The sequence below is a fragment of the Chrysemys picta genome, chromosome 2 (assembly GCF_011386835.1).
Source record: "Chrysemys picta bellii isolate R12L10 chromosome 2, ASM1138683v2, whole genome shotgun sequence".
Classification (NCBI taxonomy): domain Eukaryota; kingdom Metazoa; phylum Chordata; order Testudines; family Emydidae; genus Chrysemys; species Chrysemys picta.
This window is the reverse complement of record NC_088792.1, coordinates 162,741,732-162,763,328: the sequence shown is the minus strand read 5'-3', so window position 1 is coordinate 162,763,328 and position 21,597 is coordinate 162,741,732. Positions and strand designations below refer to the sequence as shown.

The 21,597-nt window shown below is 47.9% G+C and overlaps 2 protein-coding genes across 8 annotated transcripts in view; one reads left to right on the top strand and one right to left on the bottom strand.

Moving 5' to 3' along the window:
• Positions 1 to 598: 598 nt before the first annotated feature.
• BAG4 (BAG cochaperone 4) lies at positions 599 to 21,260 on the bottom strand. Of its 3 annotated transcripts, none has more exons than XM_065584649.1 (5): positions 21,195 to 21,260; positions 14,892 to 14,999; positions 4,667 to 4,906; positions 3,868 to 4,119; positions 599 to 2,103 (listed from the first exon to the last, which is right to left on the bottom strand). In XM_065584649.1, exons 1-5 carry the CDS (start codon positions 21,243 to 21,245, stop codon positions 1,606 to 1,608), a joined length of 1,149 nt encoding a protein of 382 aa, XP_065440721.1. In that variant the 5' UTR covers positions 21,246 to 21,260; the 3' UTR covers positions 599 to 1,605. The 3 variants fall into 3 exon arrangements, with proteins under 3 accessions (XP_065440721.1, XP_065440722.1, XP_023964285.2); XM_065584650.1 differs by lacking the exon at positions 21,195 to 21,260 and adding an exon at positions 20,095 to 20,251; XM_024108517.3 differs by lacking the exon at positions 21,195 to 21,260 and adding an exon at positions 19,530 to 19,790.
• Positions 20,425 to 21,597, top strand: part of LSM1 (LSM1 homolog, mRNA degradation associated) — a 78,469-nt gene continuing 77,296 nt past the window's right edge. For 4 of the 5 annotated variants that reach the window (XM_065584637.1, XM_042840365.2, XM_065584631.1 and 1 more), the window contains exon 1: positions 20,430 to 20,581. In XM_065584637.1, coding sequence (XP_065440709.1) covers positions 20,536 to 20,581 — 46 coding nt within the window. In that variant the 5' untranslated portion in view covers positions 20,430 to 20,535. Of the gene's footprint in view, positions 20,582 to 21,597 lie in introns of all 5 variants that reach the window. The other variant, XM_005286531.4, reaches the window with a different exon arrangement.

Genomic DNA, 21,597 nt, shown 5'->3' with positions numbered 1-21,597 from the left:
CTTCTGCTCTTTGGAATCAGATTCAACTTTATTTCCCAAACAGCATTAGCTAGGCCTGGTTGGTCTCTGCCTGATAGGAGGCATTGATTGCTATTAAACACGGTCCTCCAATCCAAAACATTTATTGGCCCAGACTGATTATTCTGCTCTTCTGGATTAGCCCAGAGTACATTTTCTAGACTGCCAACCACATGCATGATTATGAGGATGGATCCGAACGCTTGGAGAGGTCAGTACCATCCAGCAGAATTCAGGTGCGCTAAGGATGTAGAATCTGCAGACATACATCTTCCACTGCACTGACTAGCAGCATAGAGAATGCCAGGCTGGATGGCTTCAGGAAAATGGGGTCATTGTTCCAGGAGCAAAAGGCTAAAGAGTTCACAGAACTGGTCTGCTCCAAGCCATCTCAAAAGTAGGACCAACCCCCTTTCAACATCACGAATATCACCATTTCCATGCCACTTGCTGCCTTGTCTCATGAGGCTCTGCTGCAAGGACAGAATTCCAGGTATGGTGCTTTGGTTACAACAGGTTCCATTTATAGTTTCACACAAACTTTAAAGAAAGTCACTTCCAACTTCTTATCAGTACAAAATGATGTTTAAAACTTGCCAGAGTTTATTTTCTCTTGTCATACACAGTAATGACTACTTAATTTCAGATGTGGTAGCCCCCCAGTTAAAGGCAGATGATTTACCTCTCCCCTCCACAGTGCACTGTACAGAACCACCAGTTATGCAGATTATAGTGGAATACAAAACTGCATTATGTGAAAGGACATTACAATTAAAAAGTGGATTTTTACCCCAATTTGCCATGAAAAATCATTTTCAAATGTTTCACTTCCTAGGATCATGCCGCCATCTCTCATTTGCACCACTGCCTTTTTAGAGGCAGAATTCAAAAGCTCCCAATTGTGTTCCTTATTACCGCTCCCCCACATAAAACATCACTGAATAGCTCTTCAATATATAGAAGAAAACAGTGTGAAGTTGCCATATTGACCTAATATGGTCTCTTCCACCAGTACTTCAAGACAGTACTACAGCGTGCACCAAAAAGACACAGAACAATACACATCAATCTCAATGACTAGAGTGATGAAGCTGTAAATAATACACAAGAATTGTGGTCCAAGAGCCTGAAGTCTTGTTGTACTTGCTGTGTGTGGCAATGCCTTTGTAACTAACAGAAATTCCAGCTGTTTAAGAAGCCATGGGGCAGCAGGTGGCATCTACAGACACACATTTGGCCTAGTACAGAAAAGTCTGTTCCATACAACAGATTCCTCTCCTGCTGATGAAAAGCACGTAGACACCCACACAGGCAAAAGCACTTTGTTTGGCAGTGTCAGAATTCCATAGTTGTCTGTACATTCGTTGGCCTGGAACAACCACCTGAAAATTCAGGACTGATGTTTCAATCCTGCCTTCATTCGTCCATAGCCAATTTATCATTTTTGGGTTTAAAAAAAATTAAAGTATAGTCAGACTTTATTGCTTTTCGTGGTCAACGAAGTAGTTAGAAGCAGGCTGAGAATTAAGCCTAACCAGAGCGCTTTGGGATGTCCATAGCAGGCCTTGAGTTGTTACCATCGGTCTTTCACAATCCCTTTTTTTCCAGTTTTTCCAGTATGGCCTGGATTCTATGAACAGCCTCCTTCCTAGCCTGTCGAACATTGTCCTGGCCACGAGTCTCTATGGAATCCAGTTCCAACAGCTCCTTGGTCAGCATTTCCTCCAGGAGCCGGTATGCTTTGTCTGTCTTTTTTCCTACAAATTCATCCACCTCTTGCTCCAACTGCTCGACCTCCTCCATAACTTGCATAACTCTTTGAATCCCTGCCTGCATTCCCAGGGATTTTGACAAAGGCTGGTCGCTGGGTTTAAAACCTGCATCCTGGTTCAAAGGTGGTTTCCTAGGTACATTATCATACATTTGGGGCTGTGCACTGTATTGCACTTTGGGATTGAAATGGGATGGTTTGGTGTTGAATTGAGTTGACTTATGATCATTCATAGTCCCAGAGGGCTGATGATTGACTTCTGGGAAGTAGTTGTTGTGGTTTGCTCCTTGGTCTGGTTTGTCATAAGTAGTATCCTAAATCAGAAACAAGCAGAGGTTTTAAAATGTGTTTCCTTCAACATCAGTTTTCTTATCCCACATCCTGCATCAAAGAGGGAATGCAAGCAGATCTCTGAGCAGCAGGGCCAGTCTGCCTCCCTGCTCATTTGGAAGATGTGCAGCATGCCCAGGATGGCAGTGCAAAAAGGGTTCAGGCAATGGAAGTTACTCAGGATGAGGCCTGCACTTTGAGACTGTCATCCACCTTGATGTCATAATATGCTGTGACCTAATAAAGTGAAACTCACATAACCTTCTTACATAAGCATTGCTGCCAATAAACAAGCCAAAGAAGGAATACTCAGAGACAGCTAGTGCTCAAGTCTTTGACCTATTTAAGAACAAACTAGTTAGAGGAACCACATCTGGTTCACAAAACTCTGTGTCTGCAGAATGACAATGCGACAGCTGTGAAATAGTCCACAGTCGGGTCAGGATTATGCTTGCTACAGCTATGTTTAACCATGATATTTGCTAGCAGGATTCTAGCCCAATTCCTCTGGTAAGTATGGATGTATTTCAGAGGATCATGAGAGATATACACTCCCTGGAAATGGAGTGTATTACACAATTTTATAACTATTCCCAGATGACAAATTCATGGCCATGCTATTGATAATAAAAATAATAATTAATGGAGATATCCCACCTCCTAGAACTGGAAGGGACCTTGAAAGGTCATTGAGTCCAGCCCCCTGCCTTCACTAGCAGGACCAAGTACTGATTTTTGCCCCAGATCCCCAAGTGGCCCCCTCAAGGACTGAACTCACAACCCTGGGTTTAGCAGGCCAATGCTCAAACCACTGAGCTATCCCTCCACATTAGAACCCTGCTAGCAAGTACTTTGTCAACACAGTTGTACCTTCCAGAGATCTGATCCTGGTGTAGCCAGGGCCTCTAACTGTAAAGAGGAGAATGGTGAGACTAGGAAGGAACAGAATCTGTTATTCCCACAACATTAATTTTTAGTAAAGTCTCTAATAAAGGATTCCTGTGTCCAGGAGTTCACTTGGACAGGAACACAGCAATTGCGTGTGGCTCAGGACAGGTCCTTCTAGTCCAGTCTCCTGGCTCCCAGTGACCAGCACCAGATGCTTCAGAGGAAGATGCAAGAAACCCTGCAGCACGCAGATATGGGATGATCTGCCCCCCATAAAGGTCTCATCCTAATCCCTACTAATGAGAGACTGTTTTAAGACCTGGAGCATGAGATCTGATATCCCCTCCAATACCTCCCTTTAGTTTTTTGCATTAAGTATAACTCTGGATATTATTTATGGATATCCAAGTTAATGGATCTAAAATATTATGAGAATTCCTAGTTTTTATTAGTTTGTTTCTATGTAGTATGAACCCATTGCTTTAACAGAGGGGGAGAAAGGTGGAAGCACTTCAAAGAAATGAAAAATACATGTGTTTTTCAGGGAGGCAGTGTAGTCTAGTGGTCTGATCACAGACCTGCAGTCAGAGAGCTCACCCTGACTGACAGACTCACTCTACAATTATTTAGCCTTGTACAGCGTTCGGAAGTTGTAAAAGCAGTACGTAAATACTAAACAGGATTGGATTTCCAAGCAAGATCTCTTCTTCCCTGCACCAGCGGGAGCTAGAAGCACTGTAAAAGCAGCACGCTTAGCTTCTGGTGAAGGGATTTTTGCACTGCTGTGCAGTGGCCCACATGGCTGGGTTAAGATAGGCACCAGAAAGTGTCAAAGAATCTTGAAAGCATTAAATCTTTACCTTTGTATCATGAGCTGGAGGATGAGGAGAAGGGGCTCCATTGCCAGGCCAGGATGGAGAGGATTCTGAAACAAATGGACTTCCTTGGGGTGTCGAAGCAGCAGGCCAGGCGTAACGTGGCTGCATTCCATAGATGCCAGAGGAAGCCCACGATTCATCCTGGGGTCTTGGTTGTGGTGGTGGCCCTTGCTGTGGAATGCCAGGGTTGGTATCTCCTCCATATGGATAGTGTGGGACAGGCATACCTGGGGTCTGCAGGAAGAGGGAAATGAAGGTAGTACCTTCAAAGTCATGTTCATTCAGTCATTGAAAATACCTGTTGACGTGCTTCTCCACTCCTACTAAACACTCCTTGTGAAGAGCCACAAAGACCAGCTACCTTGGCTCTGACATGTCAGCCTATTAATTATAAGTCCTAGGCCAAGGGAGTGGTTACACATCTTTATAAGAGTGGGCATGGCTGGATCTCTTGGCCATTTATGTAGTTTAGCTGCAGTCTAAGTCAGCACAGTGTCAGTCAAGATACTGGGCTGTGTTGCAAGAGATGAGAGACCTGGGGCATGAGATGAGCCTCAGGATAAACATTTCCCGTGCTGGAGCCAGGAGCACCAGCTAAGTAGTGCACTTCTAGGGCTCAGACCTGAATGGCTGATAGCTGCAGGGGCAGGCTGCCCTTAGGCAAGCATATGCCAACCTTTGCTCCAGAAGGGCTATATCCAATAGTGAGCTGAGTTGTACTCACACCAGCCCCAAGCATATTCCCAAAGGAAGCATGTATTTCTTGTACTAGCTTCCTTACCGGTGGTGGGGAGTATCCTGGGGCCTGCCTCCTGAGAGAGGGGCCTTCCGGGGGGCAGTCTGGTGGGGGATAATGCCAATGCGAGGCTGCCGATGGCGGTCGGTACATGCTCGGAGACTCTGCCGGGTAGGAGGCCCGAGAGTGCCCAGAATAGTAAGTGTTTGACTGTGGCAGATTAGCATAGTGTGGAGCAGCCCCAGGTGCGCCATAGGCTCCATTTGTGTAGGGAGACTCCAGTCCCTGAAAAACAAGCAGAGAACATATTTGAGAGATGGACACAGATTGAATGTGGGAGGGGCTGCGAGCACATTGGAGGACAGGATTAGAATACCAATTTGTCAACATCACTTTGAAAACTGGTCTGAAATAAGTAAGATAAAATTCAATGTAGAGAAGTGCAAAGGACTGCACCTAGGAAGGAAAAATATCAAATGCAGAAATACAAGACAGGGAATAACTGAGTAGGCTGCAATACTGCTGAAAAGGATCTGGAGGTTACAGTGGGTCACAAATGGAATATGAGTCAACAATGTGATGCTGTTGTGAACAAGGCAAATGTCATTTTGGGATGTATTAACAGGAATGTTGGTTGTAAGACATGGAAGGGAATTGTTCTGCTTTACTCAAAACTGGCCAGAAAACTCATCCAGAAAATTGTGTCCAGTTTTGGACTCCACACTTTAGGAAAGATGTGAACAAACTGGAGCAGTCCAGAGGGCAGCAATAAAAATTATAAAAAGTTTAGAAAACCTGATCTCTGAGGAAAGGTTGAAACAACTGGGCATATTTCGTTTCGAGAAGGCTGAGGGAGGATATGCTAAGTCTTCAGATACGTGAAAGGTCGTTACGAAGAGGACAACACGCAATTGTTTTCCATGTCCATCAAGGGAAGGACAAGAAGTAATCAGCTTAATTTGCAGCAAGGGAGATATTAGGAAAAATTTTCTAACCAAGTATTGCGTACTAGAATAGGTTGAAAGGGAGGTTGTGGAATCCCCATCATTGTCTAACCTGTCAAACTCCCAACCTGCTGTCTAGGTATACTTAAATCCTGCCCCAGAAAGACAGGAGGTTGGGGGGCTGGATTAGACAACTTCCTGAGGTCCCTTATAGAATCACAGAAATGGAGGACTGTGAGTGGCCAAAGGCTCTAGGGTCCGGAATAGGAGCAGCAACAGAGCTGTGTAGGGGAAGAGTGGAATAGGTTTTAGGCAACTGTAAAATAGGGATTTTAGTCTCAAATCAGGAAATTCAGAGTTATGGTTTCCATAGCAACTGTGCACACACCAGTATGGAATATTAATATTGTTGCTGTGGGAACCATAACTCTTTCCTCACTTGAGTGATTAAAGTTTTACCATTAAAGTAGGAGAGGGGGTTTGCATTTGAAAATTTGTGGGTTGGGGGGAAAAAAAGAAATCTAGGATAGAAATTTAATTGTCTTCCTCCTGGCATGTCTTATTATCAAGCATTACAGAGATTCCAATGAGAGGCTGACAAGAATGCTTTACAAACATTAAGCCTCTCCACCACCCCTGTAAGGCAGGTCAACATTATTTAACAGTTGGGTATTGCTAAGCACACTACTTCTGGTCCCTACCTTGTGCCCCGGTATACTGATTAGCTCTCTATAAGCTTATCCACATAACTGTTTCTGGTACTCCATGGCCCTAGAATCCCTGGAAAAAGATTGGTTGTCAGTGTGATAAAAATCAAAGAGGTCAATCTCCTTTCCATTTCAACAGACCCTCGTGACAGAATACTCCTTAGCACCAACAGCCCTCTTCCCTCCACAACCCCCTCTCTAGTTCTCACGTTCCCTGCCTTTATACAACACTTACAGTCAGTGAAGGATTTCCAAATACTACCCCACATCCTGATTCCCTGAACAACCCCCACCTCTCCACATATTTATCAAATAAATAAATAAATAAATAAATAAATAAAAAAAAAAACTCCACACGCCTTTCCAGTTCTTGCTTCCACTTCCTGGTTGAGCTGGCCATCAACACTGATTGTCTATCTCAGAAGCATACTTGTTTGTCATGTTGAATTGTCATGTCAATCACAGAAGCACCTTGATTACTGACTCCCCATATTTGACATTGATATTGGATTTGGAAAAGTAAGGAGATTCACGTAAGAACCAAGATAAAGTTATACAATGTCATTGTGATACCCACAAGGTTATATTCTTCAGAAACTTGGCAACAGGAACCTTAACGCATTACATAAGAGATGCTTACAGAGAGTACTTGGTGTCCACTGGTGGGATAAAGTAACAATGCTGATGTGTTTCAAAGGACTGGCCAACAGACAGTAGGGACAATGATTTGAGAAATAAGGCTTAAGGTGTTTGGGTATACTGTACAGATGTGAAAAGACATGGGCTGTCAAGCGATGAAAAAAAATTAATTGTGATTAATCACAATTATTAAATAATAATAGAAAACCATTTATTTAAATATTTTTGGATGTTTTCTACATTTTCAAATATTGATTTCAATTACAACACAGAATACAAAGTGTACAGTGCTCACTTTATATTTATTTTTTATTACAAATGTTTGTACTATAAAAAAAGAAATAGAATTTTTCAATTCACGTAATACAAGTACTGTAGTGCAATCTCTTTATCATGAAAGTTGAACTTACAAATATAGAATTATGTACCAAAAAACTGCATTCAAAAATAAAACGTAAAATTTTAGAGCCTGCAAGTCCACTCAGTCTTACTTCTTGTTCAGCCAATCGCTCAAACAAGTTTGAGATAATGCTGCCTGCTTCTTGTTTACAGTGTCACCTGAAAGTGAGAACAGGTGTTCTCATGGCACTGTTGTAGGCAGCGTTTCAAGATATTTACATGCCAGATGCGCTAAAGATTCACATGTCCCTTCATGCTTCAACCACTATTCCAGGGGACATGCATCCATGCTGATGACGGGTTCTGCTCAATAACAATCCAAAGCAGTGTGGACCAACGCATGTTCATTTTCATCATCTGAGTCAGATGCCACCAGCAGAAGGTTGATTTTCTTTTTTGGTGGTTCAGATTCTGTAGTTTCTATATCGGAGTGTTGCTCTTTTAAGACTTCTGAAAGCATGCTCCACACCTCATCCCTCTTAGATTTGGAAGGCACTTCCGGTTCTTATACCTTGGGTTGAGTGATGTAGTTATCTTTAGAAATCTCACATTGGTACCTTCTTTGCGTTTTGTCAAATCTGCAGTGAAAGTGTTCTTAAAGTGAACAACATGTGCTGGGTCATCATCTGAGACTGCTATAACATGAAATATATGGCAGAAAGTGGGTAAAACAGAGCAGGGGACATACGATTCTCCCCCAAGGAGTTCAGTCACAAATTTAATTAATGCATTATTTTTTTAACGAGCGTCATCAGCATGAAAGCACGTCCTCTGGAATGGTGGCCGAAGCATGAAAGGTCATACAAATGTTTAGCATATCTGGCACATGAATACCTTGCAATGCTGGCTGCACAAGTGCAATGCAAATGCATGTTCTCACTTTCTGGTGACATTGTAAAGAAGAAGAGGGCAGCATTATCTCCTGTAAATGTAAATAAATGTGTTTGTTTTAGCGACTGGCTGAACAAGAAGTAGGACTGAGTGGACTTGTAGGCTCTGAAGTTTCACATTGTTTTATTTTTGAGTGCAGTTATGTAACAAACAAAAAAATCTACATTTGTAAGTTGCATTTTCACAATAAAGAGATTGCACTATAGTATTAGTATGAGGTGAACTGAATTTTTACAGTGCAATTATTTGTAATAAAAAATATACACTTTGATTTCAATTACAACACAGAATACAATATATATAAAAATGTGGAAAAACATCCAAAATATTTAATAAATTTCAATTGGTATTCTATTAACAGTGTGATTAAAACTGCGATTAATCTTTTTAATCAAGATTAATTTTTTTGAGTTAATCGTGTGAGTTAACTGTGATTGACAGCCCTAGAAAAAACATATTCCTAGATAAGCCCTTGACTGGACACCACTTGGTGGAAGATGGAAATGAGGAGAAGAGCAGATGACATATAAGAAAACTATTGACACAGATGTTGCTGTCATAGAACAGACTACCATGGAGCAAGAAATGTGGCACCCCTGGGTTGCCTCATGTGTCACCCCTGGGTTGCCTCATGTGTCACAGGGATGAGAGCATCTAAGCCAATCCCCACCCCTCCACCCACAGTGCAGCATATGCTCAGGGCTATGTAGGGTGACCAGACAGCAAGTGTGAAAAATCAGGACAGGGGGTGGGGGGTAATAGGAGCCTATATAAGAAAAAGACCCCAAAATCAGGACTGTCCTTATAAAATTGGGACATCTGGTCACCCTAGGGCTATGTGACCATGTGTGCAAGCTGCCCAGTTTCTCTTAAGAAAGTGCATTTGTGGTCCTTGAAGTCATAATCCCACTACCTGCTTTTCCAGCCCTACATTTCTCCCTCACAGGACATCCTGGAGGCCTTACCAGTTTTGAGCACTGAGCATGCTCCTTTATGGCCAAGAAGTACTCTGCCAAGGACACAGCCTTACTCCCAGTGTCTGGCCTGTTCCTCCTAACCCATGTCTGAACATCATGTGGGAGGATCTCCAGGAACTGCTCTATGATTAGCAGGTCAGCAATCCATGCTGCACTCTTGCTTTTGGGCTGGATCCACTTGTGGCACAGCTCGGATAATTGAACGTAAGCCTCCTGGGGTCCCTTTGTCTCCTGGAATCTGTACTCCCTAAACCTGTACCGATACATTTCTGCATAGTGCTCAGCCTCACTTACCTCACTGCAATGAGTCTCTTGGACTTGCCTTGGGAGACACAGACTCATACGTAGGGGCCACTGGTCTTTCAGCCACTGATACACTCTCTGAATGTGTATCCAGAATGAGCACGATGACTCTATGTGGTCTGGAGAAGTTACATGAGGGTGGAGTGCTTCTCCAGGTCTGACCTGGGAGCTCAGAGCCAACTTGTTAGCTCTCTTTTCCAACTCCAGGAGAAATTGCTGAAAGTTTATTTCTGCCTCCTCCCGCCTTTTCTCTGCCTCCTTGCGCCTCCTCTCCCCTTCCAGAAGCTGGAGGAGGAGCCACTTCACCAGATCATCTGTTTCCTGAGAGTCTATATCCTGTTTTGAGTGTGGGCAAGCAGCTGCAACACCCTGGGTCAGACTGTCTCCTCCAACATCCCTATCTAAATGCAGTGGAGAGGATTCAAAACCTTTCAGTGAGTCTTCTCCTTCCATCACCACCGCCTCTTCTTCTGGCTGCGGAGCTGTGGCCATGTCCCTCTCCAGTGGATGATCTTATTCCATCATCACTACTTCCCCCTGCCGTGGACTGTCTCCCTGCTTTACCTCTTCCAGGTGCAGCAGGTACTGTGCTGCAGCACCTTCCAACTTGCCTTTGCTCTTCAGCGCTGCATCCTCAAGTACATCTCTCTCAGCTAGCTTTTGGGGGAGGCACCTTCCCCCTCAATCTGGCATTTTTCCTATAGTAATTGTGTATTTTCTCTTGCCCAGAGAAAGGGGATGGTACACTCTGCCTTCAGCTGTTATATGCAAGTTTCTTTCAGCCCCCAAAATGGGCTGTCTTGACTTCAGGTTTCTCTGACCCAAATTGGAGTTTTGGCAACTTGTAGCTGTCTTTGGAGTGCCCACAATCAGTGGTCGCAGGGGCCTTTAAAATCATGAAGGCTCCCAGCAGCCTTGAAATTTCTCCCTGGTCTTACTACATACATCTTGGTCAGATGCAACATGCATATGTAATAATGGTGGTCAGTGACACACACCAAGGCTCTTAGCAACGGAGCATAGGAAGCAATGACAGAGGGAATGGAATGCAGTGACATCCACATGACAGTTGGAGACAGTCAGTTTTGTAAGCTGGTAGAAGAGTCTGGTGTAGGACTGAGATGTGGGAGGCTAAAGTTACGGTCTGTGGAAAAGCAGTGTTTATAACCTAACCCCTCTCTGTCTCTGTGCCTAAATCTGCTACACTGAAAAGGGCATTTGTTAGTTTGTCTCATCTTCACAGTATATTTCGTCTTTAGAGGAAGAGGGGGCCACAGCGGTCACAGCAACAGAACTTTAACTAAGAAGGTGCTGACTTTATAATGGTTACATTCTCAAGAGAAATATTTGAATAAATTAGATAATTTTGGATAGGAGAATAAACTAACAACCTTAACTGTGCATTAGCGAAATTTTGTTTGGAAACATACTAAAGATCTTAAAGCATGTGATCTGGTGAATTAATATTTACTGATGTGGCTAGAACACAATGGGGTCCTGGTCTGTGACTCAGGCTCCTTGGCACTACTAGAATACCAATAATAAATAATACTAACAGCCCAAGAAGAGTGAGTCATGGGACCAGAGAGTAGAGAGAAAGTACTGTGCTCTGTCAGTTCCTTTTCTTCTGCAGGCAAGCGGGAGTACAATGAATAGTGCTTGCCCTCTACTGAGGATTAGACCATTCTTTTTAATTATTTAAAGCATCAGCCATTCTTACAGATTATCAGTGTCTCCCTGTTGGTAAATTTGCTGGGCAGGCATTTCTCTACCTACACAGCTGGGGCCTTTTATTTTGTTACTCTCTTTAAAAAGGAGGAAAGTCATAGGAGTCGTTCTCAAGTACTAAATTCCCATCCTCTTCCCCTCCATTGGAGAATGCACTGAGTTCCTAGACTGCGCTGGCTGTAATGCAACTAGCAGCGGGGACCAGACTCTTTCCCTACATGCACATCACATGTGCATTCCCAAGCGTGAGGTTTGCTAAACACTTTCCATAATCTCATGCCTGATGCAAGTCCTGTCATTTATAACGACTACAGCTGGCTGACATTTTTCAAACAATTTATCCCAATTTAAAAAAAAAGGCCTATTTGAAGAGGAAATTTTTTGCAAAAAATTCTCTTAGCTGGAAGAAAAAATTAACTACTTTTCATTTTGTTTTTCCTATCCCCACCTTTTTCCATTTTGCCAATGAATAAGGAAGGCGGGGAGGAAACTGCTATCCATTTTTTGTGTAAAATGTTGAATAAATGAAGTTGCTCCTTTTCAAAAGCTGGGAATTAAAATGACAAATTTTCTGCAAAAATGTTTGTCATCTTTTACTAGTGCTAATATTGACTTTGCCTATGACTAAGTGTTATTATTCCAATATTCCTCCTTAGAAATATATCTTATTTGTAGTGCATTAGCATCAAAGGGCCCATTGTGTGAGGCACTACACATCCACACTTGCCATTGCATTTATACTATTTCCAAATAGCAACCGTTTGACCCGTGCATATCCAAGTTGCTTTTCCTACATGGCTAGTGTTTTTACAGATTTTACTGTACATCCAAGGAGCATGAATCACACCTTATCCATAGTCACCGGGGTGAGGGCGTTAGTCTTCCCAAAACAGAAAAAGCTCTTCCCTCAACAAAATAAAAAATGCACTAACACTGTCAGGTAAGAAACACGGTCACACTGGTTCTTAAAAAAAAAAAGTGTTAAGTCCTTAGAGAATGGCTGCTCCAAGCACAATCACGATGGGAAACCAAATTCATATTGTAACACAAACCCTAGCGCATCTCATCCTACAAGAGCGTAAGATAAGATTTTACAGTTATACTTTAAGCAGATGAGATGCAAGCAGGGCCAGCTTTAGGCCAATTCAACCAATTCCCCTGAATCGGGCCCCGCCCCTAAGAGGGCCCCGCGCCCAAGTCCTGGTACCGGGGTGGCCCGGCTTCCCCTGGGGTTCCCTTGGAGCCCCAGGCCCTTTAAATTGCCACCAGAGCCCCACTGCTGGAGCCCTGGGGTAGGGCTGCAGGGCTCTGGGGGCTATTTAAAAAGTCCGGGGCTTTCGTTGCTTCTACCGCCCCGGCCCTTTAAATAGCCACTGGAGTCCCATCGCTTCCCCAGGGCTCCCGCGGCTATTTACAGGGCCGGAGCGGTGGAAGCAGGGGAGCCCCAGGCTCTTTAAATAGCCCCCGAGCCCCGGGCTACTGCTGCTACCCGGGTGGGAGAGGAAGGAGGAGGGGGCACTTACCGTACAGAGTGGGCTGTACCCGCACCCCCTGCCCTGCCCGCAGCCAGCCCGTCTCCAGCCAGCCCCGCACCCCCTGCCCTGCCTCCAGCCCCGCACCCCCTACCCTGCCCGAACCAGCTCCTGTCTCCAGCCAGCCCCACACCCCTTGCCCTGCCTGCTGCCAGACCCTACCTCCAGTCAGCCCCTGCCCTGCCGCTGCCCGCAGCCAGCCCCTGCTGCACCCCTTGCCCTGTCTCCAGCCAACCCCTGCCGCACCCCCCTGCGGCTCTGCTCGAAGCCAGCCAGCCCCACACACACCCCTGCCTGCACCAGCCCTGCATCCCCTGCCCTGCCTGTAGCCAGCCCCGCACCCCCTGCCCTGCCCACACCAGCCCTGCACCCCCCTGCCTGAGCCAGCCAATCCCGCACTCCTCTGTCTCCAGCCCTGCCAACCTCTGCCGCACCCCCCTGCGGCCCTGCCTGAAGCCAGCCAGCCCACCCTACACCCCCCCGTCTCCAGCCAGCCCTGCACCCCTTGCCCTGCCTGCAGCCAGACCCTACCTCCAGTCAGCCCCATGTCCACTCGTGCCCTGCAGTTCCCAGGGCAGTAACCCTGCACATCTGCTTCAATGAGGGGGGCAGGGAGCAGCTGGGACCCACACATGTGCACACCCTAGGGTGACCAGACAGCAAGTGTGAAAAATCGGGACGGGGGGGGGGGGGGGGGGGGGTAATAGGCTCCTATATAAGAAAAAGACCCCAAAATCGGGACTGTCCCTATAACATTGGGACATCTGGTCACCCTAGCATACCCCCAGGGAGTGGCGGGGACCCACACATGTGAAACGGAGCTCATTTCTCGTTCAGGCCCATCTTTTTAAAAAAGAAAAGAACTTTAGGTAGGGTTATCATACATCTGTATTTTTCCAGACATGTCAGGCTTTTTGGTTCTTAAATCGCCATCCGAGAGGAATTTTTAAATTTAAAATTTAAATTTTCCCAGGAAAATACTGACGTATGTTAACCCTATTGGTACAAAAAAATACATACTGTGGCACATCTCTTAAATCAAAACTTTTTATAGGGAACCGGTTGCTAAGAAATGAAAGGGTTTTTTTTACATGGGTTTTTTTTAGTCATCCCTGCCGGGGCTCTGCCGAAAATGTTCGAATTGGGCCCCGCACTTCCTAATGCCGGCCCTGGATGCAAGTACGAAACCCTAAAGCAGCATGTGCTTTGTAATTAGTTAAGTAACATTTTCCAGTGAGAGGAGTGTTCAAAAAGAACATACCAGGTTGCTATTGTACAGAGTAGGGCTTTTTAAACAGGGTCTCCAGCCTTACCAATGTTGTATCTGCTTTAGTGGAAAGATTAGAGCTAATTTCTTCAGCTGGCAGGATAAAGAAACCAGAAGAATTTTGCCCAGTACCGGGGGCAAGAATTTCAGACATGCATCACGGATGGGCAGGGAGAGAAGGGCAAGGAAGAATCTACTCTGCCCACAGCTTTCGGGAGTTTCTAGGGTGATCTAATGGTTAGAGTGGGTTCTATTCCTACTTCCACCACTGACGCACTGTGTGACTGCAGGCAAGTCACTTTATCTGTTTGTTCCTCAGTTTCCCTATTTATAAAACAGAATAGAAACCTGCCTACCACATGACTGTTTTAAGAGTCTGTAAAGCATTTTGGGATCTTTGACTGAAAGACACTAGAAGAGTCATTTGGGATTATTCATTTAGTTGGACCACTGATATAAAAATAATTACCCAAATTACTGTCAGTTCATTGGCAACAGGATACAGTGCATTTCATATCAAGCAGTTGGAAGTCACCAACACTGACAGCGAAGGAGATTAATACATTTGCACTGAGCTTCAACAATTAACTAAGGAGTTTCAGGCATGGATGCTAAAGTAGTTTAAAGTTTCAATTTCCAGTTTAAACCCAATTTAATATTTTCACATCAGTGTGTAGGAATTCCTGAGGCTAATGCAGTCGGGAGAAAAGGGCAAAGGAACCAAGTGCTTAGGAATATCGCCTATGTGGGATTCTTGGGTCCTTTCTTTTCAAGGGAAACCAGCCCTTTAGTACTGGGGTATTGGCTTGAACCTCACCCCAACAAAACAAACTTTTCAGTTTCAAAAGAAACAAGAGGAGAAAGAGTTGCCCTTCTACTATACCTGGCTTTGTAACTCAGGTCCAGCGGGGTACGGACTTGGGTAGGGAACTCTAGGCTGCACCGCAGAGTTCCAGTAGTTGGAACCATATCCAGGATAAGGAGGCTGCTCCTAAGAAGGAAAATAAAACAACTCATTTTTGGATAGCAATGGTCACAGTCCAAGGGCAACTGCACCTTTATTCCTCCTCCATGATCCAACAAGGGCACCTACTCTCAGACTTCTGGCTCCCCAGCCATCACCTCTCTTGAGCAGAGACACACGTCTCTCCCCCCTTACTGGAGTACTTCCAGGCTGCACAGATCCCTGCCTACACTGTGATTTCCCCAGCAAAGTCAGACTGCCTAAGCAGGCCTGCTTTACTTTTCTCCTCAGAGGCTTTAAACAGTGTAATTGCTCACAATAAAGTTACCACCCAGCTCTAAGCAAGCAGATTTTATTCTTAAGGTAAAAATCATTACAGAGAAAAGATATAAAAATAATAAAAGAACCTACACGCATGCTAATAAGCTTACCAGAGATGTCCCCCCTAACTCCAACAAGGCTTCTGGCAGATAAACAGTCCTTCCAACCCCAACACAGGAGTTTTTCTGTAGCCACAAGTTCATAACAGCTTTTGCTCAGAAAAAAGCGCGCCCCCCCCCCCTTCCCCCGCCTGCAAATCTGAGAGTCAGTCTTGTATCCAGTTTGGGATTCTGAGCTTGTCCTCATGTAACAGGCGATCAGTAAACAATGCACTTCTCCTCCTCCTCAGGGCACAGCTTCTAAAAATTGGGTGAGAAGGCACCTTCCCCTCCTCCCAAGTATTTCCTAGCAAGCCCACTTAATTTGGTTTGTCTAGCATAGGATTACCATATTTAAGAAATAAAAAAAGAGGACACTCCACGGGGCCCTGGCCCCGCCCCTTTCTCACCCTGGCCCCGCCCCAACTCCGCCCCTTCCCTGCCCCAACTCCGCCCATTCCCCAAAGTCCCCGCCCTAACTCCACCCCCTCCCCTGAGCACCCCGCATTCCCCCTCCTCCCTCCCAGCCATGCGAAAAGGGCTGCTTGAGCGCTACCGGCTTCACAGTTTGCCGGGCAGCCCCCAGACCCTGCGCCCCCGGCCGGCGCTTCCCCAGCGCAGCTGGAGCCCGGGAGGGGAATCGCCCAGCCGGGGGCGCAGGGTCTGGAGGCTGCCCGGCAAACCGTGAAGCCGGTAGCGCTCGGGCGTCGGGCAGCCCCCATGCCTCCGGACCCTGCGCCCCTGGAGCCCGGGAGGGGAAGTGCCCGGCTGGCGGCTCAGGGTCCGGAGGCATGGGGGCTGCCCGAAGCCGGTAGCGCTTGGGCAGCTCGGCTTTAAACAGAGCAGAAGAGTCAAGGTAGGGAGCACAGCAGCCACGGGAGGGAAAGTGCCCGGCCGGCGGTATTTTTCCCCGACATGTTCAGCTTTTTGGCAATTCCCCCTGGAAAGGGGTTTGATTACCAAAAAGCCGGACACGTCCGGGAAAAACCGGACCTATGGTAACCCTAGTTTAGCACACGGTTCCAAAGAGTCCTCTGAAGCTCATAGCACTTCCCAGGGTTTACATTAATCCTCTCCCCCCCATGAAAGAAGCTGCATATAATCCCACAATAATACTGTACATAAACATTAGCATTTTTTATACCATCAGCTCCTAAGATACTTAAACTTCATTTAAGTGAGGTTTGCCCAGAAAACTGCCATATTGGTCACAGTAATGAACAGAAGTCTCCCCATTCAGGAAAGAAAAGTTCTTTCCGGTGTATAACGAGGAACAGCAGCCCAAGCTCATTAAAGATACAGTGGCCACAAACAGCCACAAGAACTCATGCTGCCCATTTGCTATTAGTGATACACAGATGCAGTTAACTCCTCAGCACGAACGTGCTCCTCTTGGAATGCGCTCACTGACATTCATGCTAGGTACTGCTACAAACAACACTTTTACAGACACCCCTCTCCACTGCCGTCCTTGCCTTTGCTATATTCAAGCTTACGGGGTGCCTTTCATTGTGAGAGCTGGCTGCTGGCAGCCAGGATCAGCCTGATGTCAGGAATTGATGTGAAACACTGGCAAGCCTTGCTCTGAGCTGTACACATAGCAACACAGCCACTGCTGCAATCTTCATTTCCAGGAACCTGGTTGTGAATCAGACTGTTCACATCTTACTGTGACAACAAAGCTAGGAAATTGTTCTTATCTGACACCCTTTTCAGCACTGAACTGTAACCCACAGTCCTTCTCTAGCACCTTCCATCAGAGGATCCTAAATTGCCTTACTAAACAAATGAGCCTCACAGTTCCCCTGGGAAGAAGTTACTCCTCTAATTGTACAGGATGCAATGAGATCGCCAACCTGCTTTGTTCCACTGAGCACATATTGTGGGGGACTGTACAGAGAAAGGAATTGAAAGAGACACAACCCCTTTCTAAAAGCATGTTTTAACAAGTCTTCAAGCAAGCTCTGCTCTCAGCATACCTCTCACAGCTTACAGGAGAACAAGCTCCCAAGCTTGTGATCCCCAACTCTCAGACCAGGGCAGGGTGCTGGCAGCATGCAATTTACAGAAGTTGGATGCTCTCGGTAATTTCACTTTTGACCATGAATAAAACCCTGCTTGTTCTAGACTCTAAAGTAGATGAATTAACCTTTGGAGTCCAACAAGCAGTGTTGACTCTAGAAACCACCATTTGATCTACTGGTTCCATGTTGCTTAGGATAGGAAAATTCAGACCTCATTCTGTTTTTCTGATGTCTCTTTTCCTTCTACGGTTCTTCCTGTCCCAAGTCTCATAAAGAGTGAGTTACTGGATCCCACTACCTGGGATAACTCCACTGCACCAGCCACACTTCATCACCCCTTTGCAGGCCTGAAGAATTATGCAAGTGGATTCTGAGATGATATGTACTTGGCTACCATCACAATGATGTCTAGACCCACATACCTTAGGAGAGAGACTCCCTTTAGCCTGGTGACCCACATGCTAAAAGGACCAAATTAAAATACATCCACAGTCTGTTACCTCTTTCCCTCAAACTGCATGAAATATTGGTTGTTTGGGGGAGGAGGTTAGCGAGGGGAGGGGATGAGTGCAGACTTAGGAAAGAGCACATGATTTGCATTCATGCATACCCACTGCCCCATAGGGGTGAAAAGTGATAGCACTAGAACTAGCAGAAGATTGCATTTTTTTGATTAGACTAAAAATTGGCTAAAGAGAATTCATAGATATGTTGCAGTGCTGTGAATCATAGAATATCAGGGTTGGACCTCAGGAGGTCATCTAGTCCAACCCGCTGCTCAAAGCAGGACCAATCACCAACTAAATCAGGGAAGGAAGAGCCTGTCTGAACAGTCTGCTGTTTGTGACTTTAACACACACTATAAGTGCCCGAAAGCATTTTAAGATGGCACCTATTTTCAAATCCTCACACACAATATAGGTTTCAGAGTAGCAGCCATGTTAGTCTGTATCCGCAAAAAGAACAGGAGTACTTGTGGCACCTTAGAGGCTAACAAATTTATTAGAGCATAAGCTTTCGTGGACTACAGCCCACTTCTTCGGATGCATATAGATATATGTTCCACTCTATATGCATCCGAAGAAGTGGGCTGTAGTCCACGAAAGCTTATGCTCTAATAAATTTGTTAGTCTCTAAGGTGCCACAAGTACTCCTGTTCTTTTTACACACAGTATAATTACAAGCCTTTCCAGGCTTCTTGTCTCTCCAGTCTAGTTGTCAAAACCAGAGTTCCACCCTCTCTGGGCTTTGAGGTGGCATTACACAGAGGCGCTTTCCAGTAGCTGTAGGCTCAAGCCTCTAACTTAGTGCACCAGTGTGACTGTGGCAAGTTGGCCTTAAGGGCGAGCCAATGCAGAGTCGGCTTGAGTACAGAAACAGCAAGAGAAATGCGTAATCAATTAGAGTAGTTCAAAGGATTCAGGAAAACAGCAGCAATTTAGTTTAATTGCATCTCAGAGCAGTCATCTCTTCCGCACCATGCTAGTGACAGACCACAACACCTGGAACATCTGCACCCCGGAACCCCAGGATCCTTCCCCAGTTCCCTTCAAGAGTGCTCATAAGGGACACCCCCGGTCTCTAGGGCAGGACCATGCCCAGGGATGCCCCCAGCCACGCTCCCCTCCCAGCCCCTAGGGGCCTTCCAGCCTCTGGGCAGCCCCCTCCCGGGGCAGGACCACCCTCCAGATCTCACTCCAGCCCTCCCCCCGCCCCAGGCCCTGGGGCAGGACCACCCGCCACAGACCTCGCTCCAGCCCCTACCCCCGGGGCAGAACCACCCCCCAGAGATCTCACTCCACACCCCCACCCCACGGGGCAGGATCACCCCACACAGATCTCGCTCCTGCCCCCCCCACAGGCCCCGGGGCAGAGCCACCCCCCCCAGATCTCGCTCCACCCCCACCACCCCCTGGGGCAGGCCCCCCCCCCGATCTCGCTCCACCCCCTGGGGCAGGCCCCCCCCCCCGATCTCGCTCCACCCCCTGGGGCAGGCCCCCCCTCCGATCTCGCTCCACCCCCTGGGGCAGGCCCCCCCCCCGATCTCGCTCTAGCCTCGGAGCAGAGCCACCCCCCACAGGTCTCGCTCCAGCCCCCCAGGGGGTCCCAGTTACCTGGGGGCCGCCGCCCCGGCCGGGCCTGTCCCAGCCGCTCCCCCCCACGGGGCAGTAGCTGCCCCCGGGCCAGGCCGGCCCGGCCGCGCGGTGCTGCGGGCACGCCCGGGCTTCCATGCCCCAGGGACCCGGGGGCGGCTCCGGCTCCGGCCGAGCCCGCTCCGCCTCGGGGCCGTAGAACAGCCGCCGCAGGGCAGACATTACCAGCGCCGCTGCCGGCTCGCTGCCACGCCACCGCGCCTGCGCGAAGCCCGCCCGCTGCAGCCAATCCCCACCAGGGATACAACCTTTACCCGCATCGTGACCAGCTCAGCCAATGGCCCTGAAGGTGCCATCTCAACGCTACAGCCCCTGCAGACTTAGCCAATCACTGAGATGGTACCGCCCATGCCGTGCATACCAGCCAATCAGCCTTAGCGTTCCGCATCTAATGACGCAAACTAAATTTTAGCCAATCAGTCAGTCAACTTTCCTTCCATCACCGCCCGATCCACTAATCAGTGGAAACCCGGGGCGGTGCACAAGACACCCGTTTCTCTTTCCTCGGAATAAGTGAGGTTCTTACCCACGAAAGCTTATGCTCCCAATACATCTGTTAGTCTCAAAGGTGCCACAGGACCCTCTGTTGCTTTTTACAGATTCAGACTAACACGGCTACCCCTCTGATACTTGACACTGTTTCTTAAAGAGACAGGCACACAATGCCCTCATCGAGTCCCCTGCATTAACTAAGCACAGCCCCCCCCCTCCGCCGGGCCCCACCCGGGGAGCGCTGGGCGGGGCTGTGGGTGAGGGGGGGCCCCAGCCCCATCACCCCGGCCCCTCACGTAGCCTCTGGCCCTGCGGCGGGGGCCGGTGACCCCACGGGGCGGGGCTCCCCGCGGGCGGCACGTGGGGCGGGGCGGGGCGGGGCGAGGTGGGTCCATCCGGGGGCAGATGGCGGCGCTTCCGCTCCGTGTGGTGGGCGGTGGGAGCGGGGCGGGACCTGCCGGGCTGGGGCCGCAGGATGAATTACATGCCGGGCACCGCCAGCCTCATCCAGGACATCGACAGTGAGTGGCGCCCGGCCGGGGGGGCGCCTCCCTGGGCCGCGGACCCCTCCTCCCCTCGGGCCCCACATCCGGCCCGGCCCCGCTGCAGGCCCCGGACCGTCCCCCTTGGGGCCCAGCCCCGCTATAGCCCCGCAGCCGGCCCCAGACCTCGTCCCCTCCCCGCCGGGCCCCGCAGCCGGCCCCAGACCCCCCCGGCCGGGCCCCGCCCCGCCCCGCTGCAGTTCCCGAGCCTCACACCCCCCGGAGCCGGCCCCGCTGCAGCTCCCGGATTCCCTCCCCCGACCCGGGCTCTGTAACTTCACGTCCGTTTTTGAAAGGCTGCAGGTTGCAAAGTTCTTGAGACTGAGAGAGACCCCTCGGCTCCTCCCTGGAGCACTGCCGTCAGCCAGAGCGCGCTGGGCTGGGGGAAACAGGCTTCCCCGTCTCTGTCTCTTAGGGGTTGACTCCCCTGCCCCCATTGCTCTCGCTATAACGGGGTTCTCCTATTAGCCCGGCTCTTCTGTCCGTTCAGGTTAATAATGATCATCTCAGCGTTAACTGAGCAGGCTGAGTCTCCCTTTCTTTTGGGAAATCCTATATTTCCCTCTCTCTCCGCTGCCACGCTCCATCTCACCTTGACTGCCTTTCCGTGGTGCTGTGTGTAGTTTGTGAAGGGCTTCAGCATCCTCCAGGGTGCTGCCAGGTGCTTCATAAATGTACGTTTTCAATCATCTCCTGGTGTTGGTGTTTCCAAATCTCTAGTGCTGTGAGTTTGTAGAGGGTCTCGATATCTTCATTTCAAATCTGGATGGCACTTACAAACGAATGGCCTGTTTTTTCAGCAGTGTCTCACCTGCAGGCAACTCCCCTTGATTTCAGTGGCCGCTGCATATGCCCAGCAGCTCAGAAAATCCGGCTATAAAAACTATTGTAAAGTCTTCAGAGCAGAGCCCTTACGTGTCTGTTCAGCACGCAGCATGATGGGGCATAGGTCTGTGACAGGCTCCGAAGCACTACCACAATACAACTAATGCTAT